The sequence below is a fragment of the Bubalus bubalis genome, chromosome 17 (assembly GCF_019923935.1).
Source record: "Bubalus bubalis isolate 160015118507 breed Murrah chromosome 17, NDDB_SH_1, whole genome shotgun sequence".
Classification (NCBI taxonomy): domain Eukaryota; kingdom Metazoa; phylum Chordata; class Mammalia; order Artiodactyla; family Bovidae; genus Bubalus; species Bubalus bubalis.
Window position 1 is genome coordinate 52,848,603 of NC_059173.1, and position 16,239 is coordinate 52,864,841.

The 16,239-nt window shown below is 38.0% G+C and overlaps 1 protein-coding gene across 1 annotated transcript in view; it reads right to left on the bottom strand.

Moving 5' to 3' along the window:
* Window positions 1–2,985: 2,985 nt before the first annotated feature.
* The window catches only part of SLC7A11 (solute carrier family 7 member 11), an 81,353-nt gene continuing 68,099 nt past the window's right edge, over window positions 2,986–16,239 (bottom strand). Inside the window, exons 10-12 of the mRNA XM_025268076.3 lie at window positions 15,848–15,997; window positions 14,202–14,379; window positions 2,986–4,846 (exon numbers count right to left, since the gene is read on the bottom strand). Coding sequence (XP_025123861.1) covers window positions 4,779–4,846; window positions 14,202–14,379; window positions 15,848–15,997 — 396 coding nt within the window. The 3' untranslated portion in view covers window positions 2,986–4,778. The remainder of the gene's footprint in view (window positions 4,847–14,201; window positions 14,380–15,847; window positions 15,998–16,239) is intronic.

The following is a 16,239-nucleotide window of genomic DNA, read 5'->3' on the forward strand; positions in this document are numbered from 1 at the left end:
GAAAGAAGAAAGGATTATCTCTCAAAATTGGCTATTAAAATATCTTCTAAGTACAGTACTAATAATACCTAGAGGTTACACTTTTAGGTAATATATATATTGAGATATGTTAAAAATAGTTTATCAGAAAATTAACCTAAAATACATTTATAGGTAATAAACTCTGTCCATGGGATTTTCCCAGCAAGAATACTGGAGTGGGTTGCCAGGCCCTCCTCCAGGGGACTTTCCTGACCCAGGGATCAAACCCACATCTCCTGCATGGCAGATAGATTCTTTATTGCTGAGCCACCAGGGAAGCCCTAATAATTATTTTATATATAAATAATGTAAACAGAAGCTGTCAAAATGACTCATTATCTACTCTAATTTGCATCCACCGTGAGCTTCTCATCAGTTACACAATGACATGCTTTGATTCCTGACTTTGAATGGTTAGGAAAGTTAGGAAATGGAGCTCTGTAAACATGATCAATACCAACATACAGCATATTACACAGGGTAAAATGAAGCGGGTTTAACTAAAATCAAATTTCTTGACTCATCTGCATTCAAATCTCAAACATCTCCGTATTTCTTTCCAAACTAAGAAAAAGAGCTACAATTAAAATCTCATTCATTGTTTTCCTATCATTCAGAATTGACACATAAAATGTCAAAAGTGCAACTCTCTCCTTATATATTACATATAATACGTATTAGGAGAAAGCCACTCTATAGCTACAAAGAGATAATTCAATTAACTCACAACTATATTCCTTAAAAAATATATCCAACAAATATCCCATGCTTATTTCTAGTAGAAAAAGTAATGACAATCCTTTGTTCTTTCTCACAGGGACAGATGCGGATTTTGTAGGGCCAGAAATAAATATATAATTTTGCCAACCTTCTTCAAGAAAAGTAATACAAAATTCCTAATGCAAAATGAGATATAGGACCCTAACAAAGGCATGTCTAAGTGACAGGCACTGAACCTTACATTTCATTAGCTTTTGGGGGTATCTGTGTACAGCAGTTAATTTTTACAAATTTCTCTGACTATATTGCATAATGTTAGACCAAAGTATTGCTACCTCCAATCACATACTACCTTTCATTTCCTGCTACTCTCTATCAGCTTCTATCTTTTCATAACCCATTCCTTGACTGTAAAAAACCAGCTACAGGTCAAAGGTGAGCCCTTTTTCAGTTAGCATTACATATATCTCAAATACTAGAGATAATGAGTTTCCTGAAGACTGATCCAGTTCAACATGGAATTCTATTGAGTTATGTAATTTTACTCATGTTAACCATTTGTTGATATATCAAATAGCAGTGGGGAAACAATTGTACCAGACACACAAAACAGTCTAGAAACTTCCTTCAACATATATTATCTTAGTGTTAGAGAAACTCCCATGAACTGCTAATGTAACCTAATACTCTGCCCTAATTTTGCACCTCACAAATGGGATAGATACAGTACAAGTACGTATGCAAATGTGTATATATTTTACGTATGCAAATGTGTATATATACATATTGTTATATGTATATAACAATCTACTGTTTATGTTTGGCCGTCTTTTCTAAGACAAATCTTTAATCTCCTAATGAAAGACAAGAAGGGAGTTTATTTCTAGCTGACCAAGACACCATTTATAACGGTCAGTTTTCTTCATTACAAAGAGGAAAAAAAATCTCAGAAAAATAATCCAATATTTTTTAATGGGGGTCAAAAACTTTTACTGAAATATTCATAATTGTGTGAGGAGAGTCATTCCATTTCATCTATCAGACTGCTTGAGCTTTGGAAGTCATTACTAGGTCCATTTAATTCATAATTAAACACTTGAGAATCTATGTTCCAAAAAAGCAGAACATTTGAAAATGTTATATTAGTTGTTGTAAACTATACTGGCTACTTATACTTTTTGCGTTATAATAAACTGATAAAATGTATCTAAACATTTAAAAATGTACATTGGTACAAATATATCACATGCAAAAGTTCAATATATAAAATATATATATATGAGAAAAAATTTTCCTAAAGATATGAGAAAAAATTATTTAGTATAAAAATACACATATACAAAAAAAGTGTGTAGGAGAGTTTTCAAACTAGAATCTGTTTGACATAAAACCATTACAAATAAATGTTGTGAATATTAAATGAATGATTACAGAAGGCCTGTGTCTTGTCATGATGTATCTTAAGAATAAGTAGAAATACAAATTAATCATCACTTTAAAAAAATCGCTGACTTTCCATCTCATTAAAATGGCATTACAATTAGAAATTTAACAATGATAAAATCATTTTTTAAAATGATGAAAATAATGTGTAATCTAGTCAATTTGTATAATGATATATTTAAAAGAGAAAGAGTGAAAGTGAAGTCCCTCAGTTGTGTCCAACTCTTTGTGACCCCATGGATGGTAGCCTACCAGGCTCCTCCATCCATGGCATTCTCCAGGCAAGAGTACTGGAGTGGGTTGCCATTTCCTTCTCCAGAGGATCTTGTCCCAACCCAGGGATCGAACCTGGGTCTCAGGCATTATAGGCAGACGCTTTATCATCTGAGCCACCAGGGAAGTCCTTTAAAAGAGAAACTAGAACCAAAACTAAAGAAAAAATAAAATGAGGAGACCTATCTGTCACTGTTGATATAAGCACATTAACCTCAGGAATAATCCAGAAGTATACATACTTCTCCATGATGCTTCACCATTATTTTTTTCCATTGGGGGGAAAAAATTCCAGAAGAGTTTTCTGGTTTAGATTATATGGGCCTAGACTAGAAAAAATAGTATACAAGAAATTTGTTTTTACTTTTAGCAACTATTTAGTGGGAAGAGACATAGACAAATGGATAAAAGAAGTATAAATTTCACATCCAATTTTAAGAACCCATGGTAAGAGAAAAGGAAGGAATTTTTATAAATTCATTTAAAGACCCAAACACTAGGTTTGGGCAAAAAAAATTCAATCTCAGATACATATTAAATTGAAATTTAATTAATTAAATTTTGAAATTGAAATTAATAAACTGAAAGTTAATGAATTGTAATTGCCTCAAATTATTATCTACTGTCTATGAACCCAATATCCGTTACTAATTTTAATCAGTATAATTTTACCAAAAATTCTTTTTTTCACATGGACAAAAATTAAAGAATGAAAAGTATTCTGGCCATGACTATTCAATCCAAGACTTAAGTAAGAGTTAAGAAATTTCATTATATTATTCTTATTTGAAAATTCCCCAATGTTTTCTAAACCTGGCATAATAATACCTGCCTGAATATATACACTGCATGCAGTTTCTTTGAGTGAATTTGTTATTAGTTATTTCTTTCACAAGTTGAATGATAATTAAGGTGAAGAGATTACTGAGATTACTGACCAATCCTAAATGCAGAAATGGAAAAGTTTTTAGAAACATCAATTGTAAATCTTATTTAGCAGTGTCATTTCTTCCTTAGCATGCGTGCATGTTGTCATGTCCAACCCTTTGAGACCCCATGGACTGTAGCCTGCCAGGCTCCTCTGTCTGTGGGATTTCCCAGGCAAGACTACTGGAGTGGGTTTCTGTTTCCTTCTTCAGGGGATCTTCCCAACCCAGGGACTGAACCCAAGCCTCCTGCATATGTCTTTTCCTAATTGATCTGGACAGTTTTACCCAAAGAGAAAATGTACAAACTGTCAAATTCAGCACCGTGTAAAAACAGCTATGAAATTAAAATATTATTCAGAATCACTAACAATGTATACAGATCTATAGATCTGGGCAATATATTTTGGACATTTTCTCTCTTGGTGATTTCTGTCTTCTGTTGATATTGTTAACTTGAAGATTTAAAATGCACATATTTAGATAAATTTATCAAAGAGTAAATTATTAGTGAAACACATGACTGTGCTTAAGAGAATTTAATACCAAACCGACTATTGCTTTACTCTAAGAAAGGTGCTACATCCTCTCCTGATCAATTAGGCTACCATGAAAACAAAATGGCATGTATCCATGGAGCTTCCTGATAATGAATGAATAAAAAAATCCTAACATAATATTCTCAAGAATATTTTTTGCTTAAACATAATTCCTGGATTTGCCTCCTAAACAATAACCCCTAGAAGCTCTTCTTTAATGGATTCATTAAAATTAGGCATACCCTCTCTGTTCTTTGTTCAAACTGCTCTGGATATAATCCATTAAAACATGAATGATATCTAAGTTGGTATCTATGGGAAGCAATGCTATACCTATGTAAAATAAATTTCTTTCCACTGTCTGTAAAGATGGCACACACTTTTCTTTACCCAAAAGAGTAGAAACAATTTTCACAGTACAGTCATCTACAGTATATAAAAATTGTTTTTACAAAACCCTTATATGCAGAAAACATCTCAGTCTTCAATTTGAAGGTTCTTAGCCATAAGATATCTTACAGACAAAGATGACTATAGTAACTGTACATTCTATAGTCTTTTTCCCTAACCTCAACAGGTAGGTATAGGGAACTCAATGATCATATGAACTTATGGTATATCTGCATATCAGCTTTCTAGAACTACATGGAGTAATAATAACTAAATTTCTTAGTAACCACTTTGAAAACACTGGAAAATTAAATAGAAATAACCAATTCCTTTCATCCATCCCCAAAGTTGCAATCCTCTGGATTTTCATAAAATGGAGTGAAGATCCATTTTTTTGTTTGTTTGTTTCAGCCTTTGGACAGAAACAAAGCCAAGGATTGAATGCCAAGATTTCAAATGCATTAATTCATAATTTATGACAATCTTCTTCTGGCACAACTTCCAGTATTATTTGTAATGTTCTGGTTATAATGTCTACAAAGAAATAAAGAAGAGAAATTTAAAATGCATGGATGTCAGAAATGCATATAAACAACAAAATGCAAGTTATCTGGGGTTGAATATTGAAAACCCACAACCACCTATTTCATAGAGCACTTTCAAGAAATATTTATTTCATTAGAATCCTATCATGTTCAATTAATTTACTTGTCACCTCTGTAACTTCCTATGATGGCTTCTCAGCAAGAGTACATTAATATTTTGTGTTCAGATAAAGACTTTTATTTATGAACCAGGAAGCTGAGAATCTTTTGAGACAATCGGACCAAGGTATAAATAAATGTTCAAAACTACACTTCATCTTGAGTCTAAAATTGGTTTGTTGTTTTTGCACCTACGAGAGTACATCCAATTCTGCAGCAAAATCAGAAGAATCAGAATATAATTTCCAGTCTCAACTTGTAGTATATTATTGAGCAAAACATATTATCTCCTAGGTAGGGCCTCATTTGCTTCATCAATAGAATGAGGGACCTGGGAATGACATCAGCAAGACAGAGGGCAGGGATGCTTATCTTCTTCCCCTAAACCAAGCAAACAAAAAAAGAAAACCAAGAACAATAAACAGCTACAAATGGAAGAAAACAGCTCAGGCAAAGCTCTAGACAATAAAGAAGCAGTAGCAAAAAGCATGGCGAGCTCAAAAATCAAGGATGGCCACATGGGAAAATAAAGGGAGCTTTTTGCCCCCATTATCCCATCTCCCTGGAGGGAACTGCTAGGCACCAGAAGGAATCCTTTCAGAGAAAGGTCACCACATGAGGAGAGCAGAAGGACCACAGCAAGCCTCATCATCATGAGTGTTAGCAGCTTTGGGTACTAGGGTCTCAGTCTTCAGTGATGCTGACCCTAGTTGATGGAGCAGTCTGTAGCATCAAGGCTCTGGGCTCTGGATCTACTCCCAGAGGCTGGAGCTGTTGCCGAAGTGAGACCTGCCCTCAAGGGGCCCAGTTGTTGCCATGCCCCACTCTCACAGATTGGTACCACAGCACACTTCCCCATATGAGACCAGAGCCACCACTGTTCTTTGCCTTCCCCAGTCCCAGGCTTTGCTCCACCATTACCAAGGCAACCTTCCTGGCCTGAGCCCTGCCTTGGCAGGTAGTGGGGTTTAAGGCTCAGATCCATCACTGCTGGGACTAGGCTGCCTGGACCCTGAGCTTCACCCCTATCCCAGGTTGAGGCTCTTGAACCATCACTGCCAGGGGGGCTACCCATCAGGTTTCAGGTCAGGGCTCTGACTCATCAAGACTGGGACCAGGCTACCACTGCCCTGAACCTCCCAGGGCAGCTTGAGGCTCTCAACTGTCGCTGCCAGGGCCTTGCTACCACTGCCCTGTGCCCAGTTCCCCGGAGTCTCAACACAGAGCTCTAACCAACAACTACTGGGGTTGTACCACTCTATCCTGGGAGTGTTCTGCATGGTGGGGAGGGGTGGGGGCAGACTGGAGACTTCAACCTGCCATTCCAAGGCTGTACTACTACTGCATTCTGCCTTCTGAGCCCAAGCCACCAGTGCACCTTTTCATCCCAGGGCCCTTGTCGCCGCCATATTCCCTCCCCTCATCACAAGTCACAGCAGAGAGCCTGTGAAACCCAAGGACCAGTTCCACAGGCTATGCGCACAGGTCGACACCCACCACACCTGTGCCACGCCCACTGCAACTGTGCCTAAGCTCCAGGACCCTGGCACTGTAGTAGTTCCACGTGTGCCTGGTCCTATGACCCCTAGCTCTGAGAGTCAGCACATCAGACCAGGCACCAAGAGGGGTCTCCTCAACTAGACCTCTCCCATAGGCAAAGAGCAACCTCAGACTCCAAAGATACTAATAGCCCCATCTGCTACCTGTCCTCTGTAGCCTTAGGCATAAAAGACCCCCTATTCTGGCCAAGGTCAGCCAGTGGAGTAGCATGGAGTCTGAATCACTGTGCCTCCTCAGGAACCAAAGACACTGCATCTCACCCAGCAAGTGCTCTCATGGCTACCTCCGGGGGAAAGGCTTTCCCTACTGAAGCCAGTCTGAGAAGGCCAGAAGAGATGACTTCACCTCAAAGGCAGAAACATCAGCACAAACCCATCAAAAATATGAAGGAAATATGACACCACCAAAATAATGCAATACTACTCCAGTAACTGACCCCAAGTAAATGGAGGTCTGTGACCAAACTGAAAAAAAAAAAAAAAAAAAAAAAAAAACTGAAAATAATGATTTGAAAGAAGCCAAGTGATATATGAGAGAGTACAGACAAGTCAATGAACTCAGGAACAGTACATGAAGAGAATGAGGAATTTAATGAATAGAAATCATTTAAAAAATCAAGAAATTCTGGAGAATAAAATACATAAAATGAAAAATGTGATAGCTTCAACAGTAGGCTCAAAAGAATCTGTGGGCTTTAAGACAGATCTCTTGGCATTATCCAGTCAGAGGCGAATAAAGAAATTAAAATAAATAAGAAGCAAGCCTATATCAACTGTGGAACATGATCTAAAGAAAGAATATCCATATTTTGGGAACCCCAGAAGAAGAGAAGGAGAAAGATGCAAAAAATTTATTTAAAAATAAAATGGGGAAAAGTTTCAAATCTGGGGAGAGATATGGCCATATTGGTATGAGAAGTTCAAAGATTCCCAAACAGATTCAACCCAAAGAGATCTTTATTGGATGCATTGTAGTGAAGCTCTCAAAAAATCAAGGACACAAAGAAAATCTTGAAAGCAGCAAGACAAGAAAGAATCATCACATGTGAAGGAATCTTGATATGACTATCAGCAAATTTATCAGCAGAAATCTTACAGAGATTGGGACTGGGATCCCAGGAGAGAATGGGATTATATATCCAAAATACTTAGTTGGGCGGGGGCGGGGGGGGGGACTACCATCAAGAATACTTTACCCAGTAAAGCTATCATGAAGAAATGAAGGAGAGATAAAGACTTTCCCAGACCAACAAAAGCTGAGGGAATTTGTAGCCATCAGACATTTCCTGTAAGAAATCCTATTAGGAGTTCGCTAAGCTGAAACAAAAATACACAAATCAATAACAGGAAAATATGAAGAAGAGGGAACACTTGCAAACACTTTATGAAGCCAGCATTGCCATGACGGGCTTCCCTGAATGGCTCAGTGGTAAAGAATCTGTCTGCAATGTGAGAGATGTAGGTTTGAACCCTGGTTCAGGAAGATCCCTTGGAGAAGAAAATGACAGCTCATTCCAGCATTCTTCCTGAAGAATTCCATGTACGGAGGAGCCTAGAGAGCTCCAGTCCAAAGGATTGCAAAGAGACGGACACAACTGAGTAACTGATCACAATTACCCTGAAACTAAGTACAGACAAAGACACTGAAGGAAAGAACATTACAGACAAATATTTCCGGTGAATACAGATGTAAAACTTTTCAACAAAATATTAGCAATCCAAATTCAACAACACATTAAATGGATAATTCACCAAGGTCAAGGGGGATTTATCCCTGGAATGCAAGGATGCATTCAATATAGTAATGAAAATTCTAGCCAGAGCAATTCGGAGAAGGCAATGGCAACCCACTCCAGTGCTCTTGCCTGGAGAATCCCATGGACGGAGGAGCCTGGTGGGCTGCAGTCCATGGGGTCGCTAGGAGTCAGACACATCTGAGCTACTTCACTTTCACTTTTCACTTTCATGCACTGGAGAAGGAAATGGCAACCCACTCCGTGTTCTTGCCTGGAGAATCCCAGGGATGGGGGAGCCTGGTGGGCTGCCGTCTATGGAGTCGCACAGAGTCGGACACGACTAAAGCAACTTAGCAGCAGCAGCAGCAGCCAGAGCAATTAGGCATAAAAAGAAATAAAAGGTGTCCATGTCAAAAACAAAGAAGTAAAATAATCTCTGTTCACAGACAACATGATCTTATATATAGGAAACCCCAAAGACCAGTAAAAAGCTGTTGGAACTAATAAATGAATTGCAGTAAAATCGCTGGATATAATACCAACATATAGAAATCAGCTGCATTTCTATACATTAACAATGAATTATCTGAAAGAGAAATTAGAAAGCAATCTCACTGACAACAGTATCAAAAATTAAAACACCTAGGAATAGATAAAACCAAGGAGGTGAAAGATCTGTACACTAAAAACTATAAGACTAATGAAAGAAATTGAAGAAGACAAACCAATGGAAAGATATCCTATGTTTCTAGGTTGAGAGGAGGTCATATTGGGGAAATGTCCACATAACCCAAAGTGATCTAAAGATTCAATGCAATCCCAATCACAATTCCACTGATATTTTTCACACACACACAAAAAAAAACTATCCTAAAATTTGCTTAGAACCACAAAGTAATCCTAAAAGATAAGGAGAGAGCTGGAGGCATTACAATACTTGATTATATATCAAGTTATATTATAAATAGAGCAATCAAAAGAGTATGGGGTTGTCATAAAAACAGGCCTACAAGGTCATTGGAACTGAATGAAGAGTCCATACATAAACTCCCATGTATACAGCCAACTAATTTTTGACAAGAAGGCCAAGAACACACCATAGAGAATGGCCAGTTTCTTCAATAAATGTATTTGGGAAAACTATATATATACACCAAAAAAAAATTAATAAGTAATATGAAACTTAACTTATACCTAATACCACTCACAAAGATTGACTTAACATAGATCTAAGATTTAAACCTAAGATCTGAAAACATAAAACTCCTAGAAGAAAACATAGGGGAAAAGATCCTTGATATTGGTCTAGGCAATGATTTCTTGGATAAGTTACCAGAAACACAGGCAACAAAAACTTGTTGATTGTCCAGGAAAGCTGCAGGCCAGTGGCCTCCAACTGCATCCCTACCCATATAAGGTCTTTGGCTTTCGGGATAAATCAGTCCCACAATATTTCTTTAAATAAAGTTGAGCCACTGAGTCTGCATTTGATATTTTTAGTTATGTAAAGCCAAACAGCAATTGTAGGATTTTTAGCTTTGCCTTTCATGTTCAGTAATTGTTTCTGAAATCAGATGAAACAACTTCTGACCCTGCAAATCTGATTTACCCAATCATGCCTGGTACAAGCATAGGAGCTACAGCCAAATGTGAATAAGCCTACTGAAGTATTGGCACAAAACCAAGCTTTCCCAGAAATCATAATAAGAATAACAGTATTTATGTTTTTTTGAAAAGCCTTCAAAACCCTTTCACAGGCCTGGCTTCATTTCACCCTTACAGTGAAGACGGTTTGACCTCCTGAGAAATGTAGACAAGCTTAAACTCATTGAAAAGCTTGCACTGCAGGTTTCACGAGGAGTCTGTCAAATGCATGTAGCCGCTTTCAGTGAAATACCATAAACAAACCAATCATGACACACTGTATGCAGACTATGCTCTTAGGACTCTGATTTTGCAGAATCACTGTCCACCACGATGGACTAGTCACTCTGCTGGTGCCGCCCAGTGTGATCCTCTATAACTCCAGACTCTATTTAAATACAGCTGTCCTCCACATCATGCCCGGAGCCAGAAGCATCAGCTTCCAGTCATCCCATTCAGTCTCAGCTGGGATGAGGTTTGACTGATAAAGAGAGGCAGCCAAGTAAAAGGGCTGCGGGGAAGCCGGGCTGGAGTTTGCTGGCTCTAGCTAGCTCCATGAATTTCACTACATCAGTGGGGTATCTGCTCCTTTTTCCTTGGGTGAGAAGCTCGTGCCTCTGTAAATAAATAAATAAAGATCCAGAAGAATTAAACACTCCGTCACAGATGGCGGAAAAAAGCTCTCTGCACATCCGACTGTTCCCTTAAGAGCACGTTTTTTTCTTCTCATCCCAGGAACGCTGTCAAATGAAACATGGTTCAATACTGGCATCCTGTGGCCACAGAAATTCATCAAGTCTCTGAAACTCAGCTCCTCCGGTTCTACAGTTCCCTGGCTATCTGAACTCAGCAGTCTATGTCCCTGTTTTCTGAATGCTGTTCTGGCGACCTCTTTTTTTTTTTTTTTTTTTTTTAATGGAAGCATCCTCGGTAAGATGGGTTTTGATAAACTATCATTTCACAGGGCTAATCTGTTCATGTATATTTGGGTGAAAATATGGTATCAAGGCTAAAGAATGTTCCCCAACAGAACAATCTGATGTTAAATCTGTACACAGGGCACCAAGCAGAGGCTCTCTGGCCTCTGAGTTCACACTGAGTTTCTCTCGCCCCAAACAGAAACAGTTGGGAGAGGAGGTGAGACAGTGGTTTAGACTCTGCTGTGTTGTCTGTGTGTGTGATTTGTTTTGGCCAAAGGCTAGGAAAATACTTGCTACAGCCACAATAAATATTATGAACTTTCTTTATTTTTCTACAAGAATGCTGCCTAAGAGGAAAATCAAACAAAATTACGGAGGATTGTTGCTTTTTGCAGACTCACTTTCAAGGCAGCTATAAAGATAAAGGGTTACAATGATCACAGTTTAGAGGCAGATTTGCCACGCTCCCTGGTAAGACTCGATGGCGTTGTTGAGAACCAAATAACCATTATGGGACTACTACTTGCTGCTACTTTCACAAATGGCTAACGCTACATTTAGAGTCCTTGGAGATGTTCAAAATGCTATTCGAGACAGAAAAATAACAGAAAACTTCAAAATGACATAAGCACGGAAAAACATCAAAGGAGCAAGCAGGAAAATCAGTAGTTAATATGCACCAGCAAAGAAATGAAAGAAAATATGCACATGTTAGCAGAAGGAAAGCTTTGTTAGCGTTGGCTGACTACAAACAAGAGGGACAAAATGTTTATTCAATAGGGGAAGTAAAAGGAACTCCTTCTCTCATGTAATCTCTCTCATTGTTCAACTCTAAGGCAACCTGCTCTTCCTAAAATTCTCAAGGTTTTCCATGTGTTCAGGGATTTTAATTGTCTTTAGCTAGTTATTCTGCAATGGACAAAGACCTCCCAGTGGTAAATACTCATCTACTCTGAAAATTAATAATGAGCAATCCTAATGGTAAATATTGTGTAACAAGACTTGGATTTTTTTTTTTTTTTTTTTCAGAAAAAGCTATATATTTACTGCCTACAACAGAGAAAACTTTACTAAAGCTATTCAACAGAAAACTAGTGTGCTCTGACAAGAAACAAGGATTAAATACACTGCTAGGCAAACAGTGTTGCCCTGTTAGCATCGAAGAACCTAACTTTTATTGTAACACTTCTTTGAGGAAGAATGTTGCTAGCTAGGAAACAAAATGCAGGTATAAATAGTAGTATAAGGTCTAAAGATATCAAATACCAAGCTAATAAAAGGCAGTAGCTTAAGTCTATGCTAAAGGAGTAGCTTCTAAATGAGTTTGTACAGCACAGTAGAGATGCAAAATGTACATAAAGTTGTTTGTTTTTTTATATTTAGTAACACTGACATTATTTATTAATAATTTTACCAGAACTCTCCCTGAACTTTTCACTAGACTTTAAAAAATTAATGATGGTAAAGTAAGTAAATTAAAATGAATGAGAAGAAGAGAAGAGGATTTCTAAACTCACCAGCAAGAACACATTTGCTCCTCTGGATATATTTTTTACTTCTTTCTCTCTTCCCCCAGGCACCCAGTATAAAAAGACCATGAATTTGAAGTCCAGCAGCTATGGCTTCAAATCCCAGCTTAATAACATGGAAACATATACACTGCTGCTGCTGTTGAGTCACTTCAGTCGTGTCCGGCTCTGTGCGACCCCAGAGAAGGCAGCCCACCAGGATGCTCTGTTCCTGGGATTCTCCAGGCAAGAACACTGGAGTGGGTTGCCATTTCCTTCTCCAATGCATGGAAGTGAAAAGTGAAAGTGGAGTCGCTCAGTCGTGTCCAACCCTCAGCGACTCCATGGACTGCAGCCTTCCAGGCTCCTCCATCCATGGGATTTTCCAGGCAAGAGTACTGGAGTGGGGTGCCATTGCCTTCTCCAAACATATACACTACCATATGTAAGATAAATGGCCAGAAAGAATTTGCTGTGTGATTCAGAGAACTCAAACTAGGACTCTGTAACAACCTAGAGGGGTGGGAAGAGATGGGAGGTGGAAGGGAGGTTCAAGAGGAAGAGGACATGTGTGTACCTAATGTACATGACTGATTCCTGTTGGTGTATAGCAGAAACCAATACAATATTGTAAAGCAATTATCCTTCAGTCAAAAAGAAATAAATTTAAAAAAAAATGCTACATCTTCCTGCATTCTGGTTGTCCTATCTGGGTATAGAAATCAACAAATTCACACATGGATCTTGCGGAGGAATGAAAGAGATGATGATATAAGAGAGAATCTCCCAGCACCTGACAGAGGATTAGGCTTTTGATGGCTTTTGGCAGAGGCTATTCCTAAGTCCTCTTCCTACCTACTGATTTACTGTATTTTCTCCTCCCTCAACACACCTGGTCACCAAGCTCTGTTATTTTTCATCTTTAATATCTTTCATTTTCCTCTGGACCCTGCCAACATCACCTGTATTCAGACTTTTCTCAGTTCGGTCAGGATTACTGTGATAACCACTAATCACTACTCTTGAGAATGTCTTCAGCCTCATGCTCTCTATTCCATCCTCATTGTCCCTATCATCAGGATGACTTTTGTAAAGTACAAATCTGCCCAAATTGGAATTCTAGGTCTTCTACTTAATATCTTCATGACTTGGAACAAGTTATATGGATTCTTCCATACCATAACTCAAAATCTATAAAATATAGATAACTTTTTCCTAGCTCAAAAAGTTGATATAAGGATTAAATATGGTTATATATATATATATAAACACATAAAAATCACTCAATAATTGTCAACTGCTCTTCTTTTCTTGATCATTCTTGCTGTTCCTATGATTCTCCACGATTCACGAGTTGGGCAGTGTTATAATAAAAGAGACCATGATACTTGAGAACTTTTCAGACTCTACCTGACCCCCCACCAAATCTCACACCACTCATTAAGTAGTGTGTTATCATATAGAATCAATAAACTGCATTCATCCCAGGATAAAAACAATTAGGTAAGTGAGGGATTCAGTAGAACAATTAGGTTGTTTATAGTACTGGTGATAAAAATTCTATGCAAAAATTGGTTCTCCTAAGAAGTGATTAAAGAAAATCAAACTAAATACCCTCAAAGGATTCAGTGACTCTACCCTAAATATCCTTCCTGCCTTTTCTTCCTCAAGTTCTCATTAGAATGCATTAATATATTCAAACTAGCAGTTTCCCAAGTGGTATTTTCAGACTTTAAGGTGTGTATCATATATGTACACAGAGATGGGCTTTCTACAACACAGTCTCTCAAAGGTCCTAAAACTGCTTAAAAGTCTTACCTGACATTCTTCGGAACCACTTGGGTTTCTTGTCCCATATAATAAAGAGATAGTAGGCAGGAATTCCAGTCAGAGTGATGATGAAGCCAATCCCTGTACTAAATGGGTCTGAATAAAGGGAAAGGGCGACCATGAAGAGACACGTGAAGGAAAACAAAGCTGGGATGAACAGCGGCACCTGGAACATAGCAAAAAAGAAAACCACTTCAAACGTGGCTTAAGAGACAGAAGGTAGATTCAAGTTGAGCATTGCAGTCATGTGATCAGGTGATACACTTTGATCATGCAACCAGGTGACAGGCACCATCCTACTTACCTTTCTATGAAAATCTCTTGACTAGGGCACAGAGCAGATACTGATTTAAAAACACTCCTTTAAATTAAAAATAAATCTTTGGGTAGAACAAAATCTAAGGATAAATAAGTGTGTTTCATTAGAGATGTTCTGTTTGAATTATTTTACTAGTTAAGTACCATTATGATTTATGTTTCTGATTGTAAAAGATTGCTTCTTTGATAATTATGATTAGAATCCACTTTAATGTAGAGCCAAGCGCACAGGCTGCTTGTTACATGTTAAAGCCTTTCAGTGCATATTGATTTTCTGTTGGAGATTCACAATACGAACTGACAGGGATAAAATAGGCCAACTCCTATTCAACCACTAATAAAGATGTCACCGGCATTAGGTAATGAATATAATTAGAAACAAATTCTGACAGCATGATGGACAACAGTATCTGTGTTATTTCTTAAAAGCAAATGCATAGTGAGTTCAAATCAAACCATGAACATTCAAGGCTGAAGGAGATGAGAAGCATATTCGTCAGCCTTCCCAAAAGGAAATGCTTCGTTATGGTAAACGGACATTCTATTAAGTGGTAAATTCAGACATCTTCACTTTCTTGCGTATTTTACATCTTTATTACTTCTGGAGTGCATGATGCAGAAAAGGGGCAATGTAACAAGTCATAACATTCAAGAATACTCAAAATGCCTTTTTTGAAAAGCAGCATCCTCTTTGGAGGCTTCCCTAGTAGTGCTAGTGGTAAATAATCGGCCTGCCAATGCAGGAGATGCAAGAGAAGCAGTTTTGATCCCTGGTTTGGAAGACCCTCTGCAGAAGGAAATGGCATCCCACTCCAGTATTCTTGCCTGGAAAATCCCATGGACAGAGGAGCCTGGCGGGCTACAGTCCATGGGATCACAAAGAGTCAGACATGATTTAGTTATTAAATAACAATAATTCCTTTTTAGAGTATTAATTAGTGATGATTTCATATGTATCTGCCTTACTCTTTCTCAGCATGATTGTCCACAACTATTCAGCATAAAAGAGTAGTCTATACTTTGAATGTATCAGATCATTAGGCACATTAATGAAAAATCAATGTAACGACCATTTAATGTTAATACTCCTTTTCAAAAGTGCGACACACAAAGCTCAGTACATCACAAACAAACTAATCAACAATTTTTCCAAACTAAAATAAATCCCATATGAAGGCATTACCTGCAAGAGTTAAACGTTTTATTTTAGAGGATTCTGCCCTCTGCCCAAGCTCCTCATCATCAAGTTATGACAGAGAGAGGACCAGATATTAGGAGGAAGATTTATGTAAACCCATGAAGATTGCTGAGGTTACCTTGAAAGGACGATGCATATCTGGGCGTTTGTATCGAAGATAAATCAGCCCAGCAACTGCCAGCCCAATAAAAAGCCACCTGGCAAAACTGAGGAAATTCAGAAGACTGTAGAGGTCTCCAGAGAAGAGCATTATCATTGTCAAAGGGTGCTGGGGGAAGGAAGAGAAAAATCACACTCAGTGAGTTAAAAGGGAACAAACGATAACAAGCAATAACATCACTACACAATATTATTGTATTTTCCAAATGACTATTTTTACTGATTAACTAACATCATGATTAAAATCTATACTCCACTACCCTCCTAGCTATATCTTGCTCTTTACTCCTACATATACACATACATGGACATGTTATTTTTCATTGTTTTTCATTAAGAGAATGTGTTTTC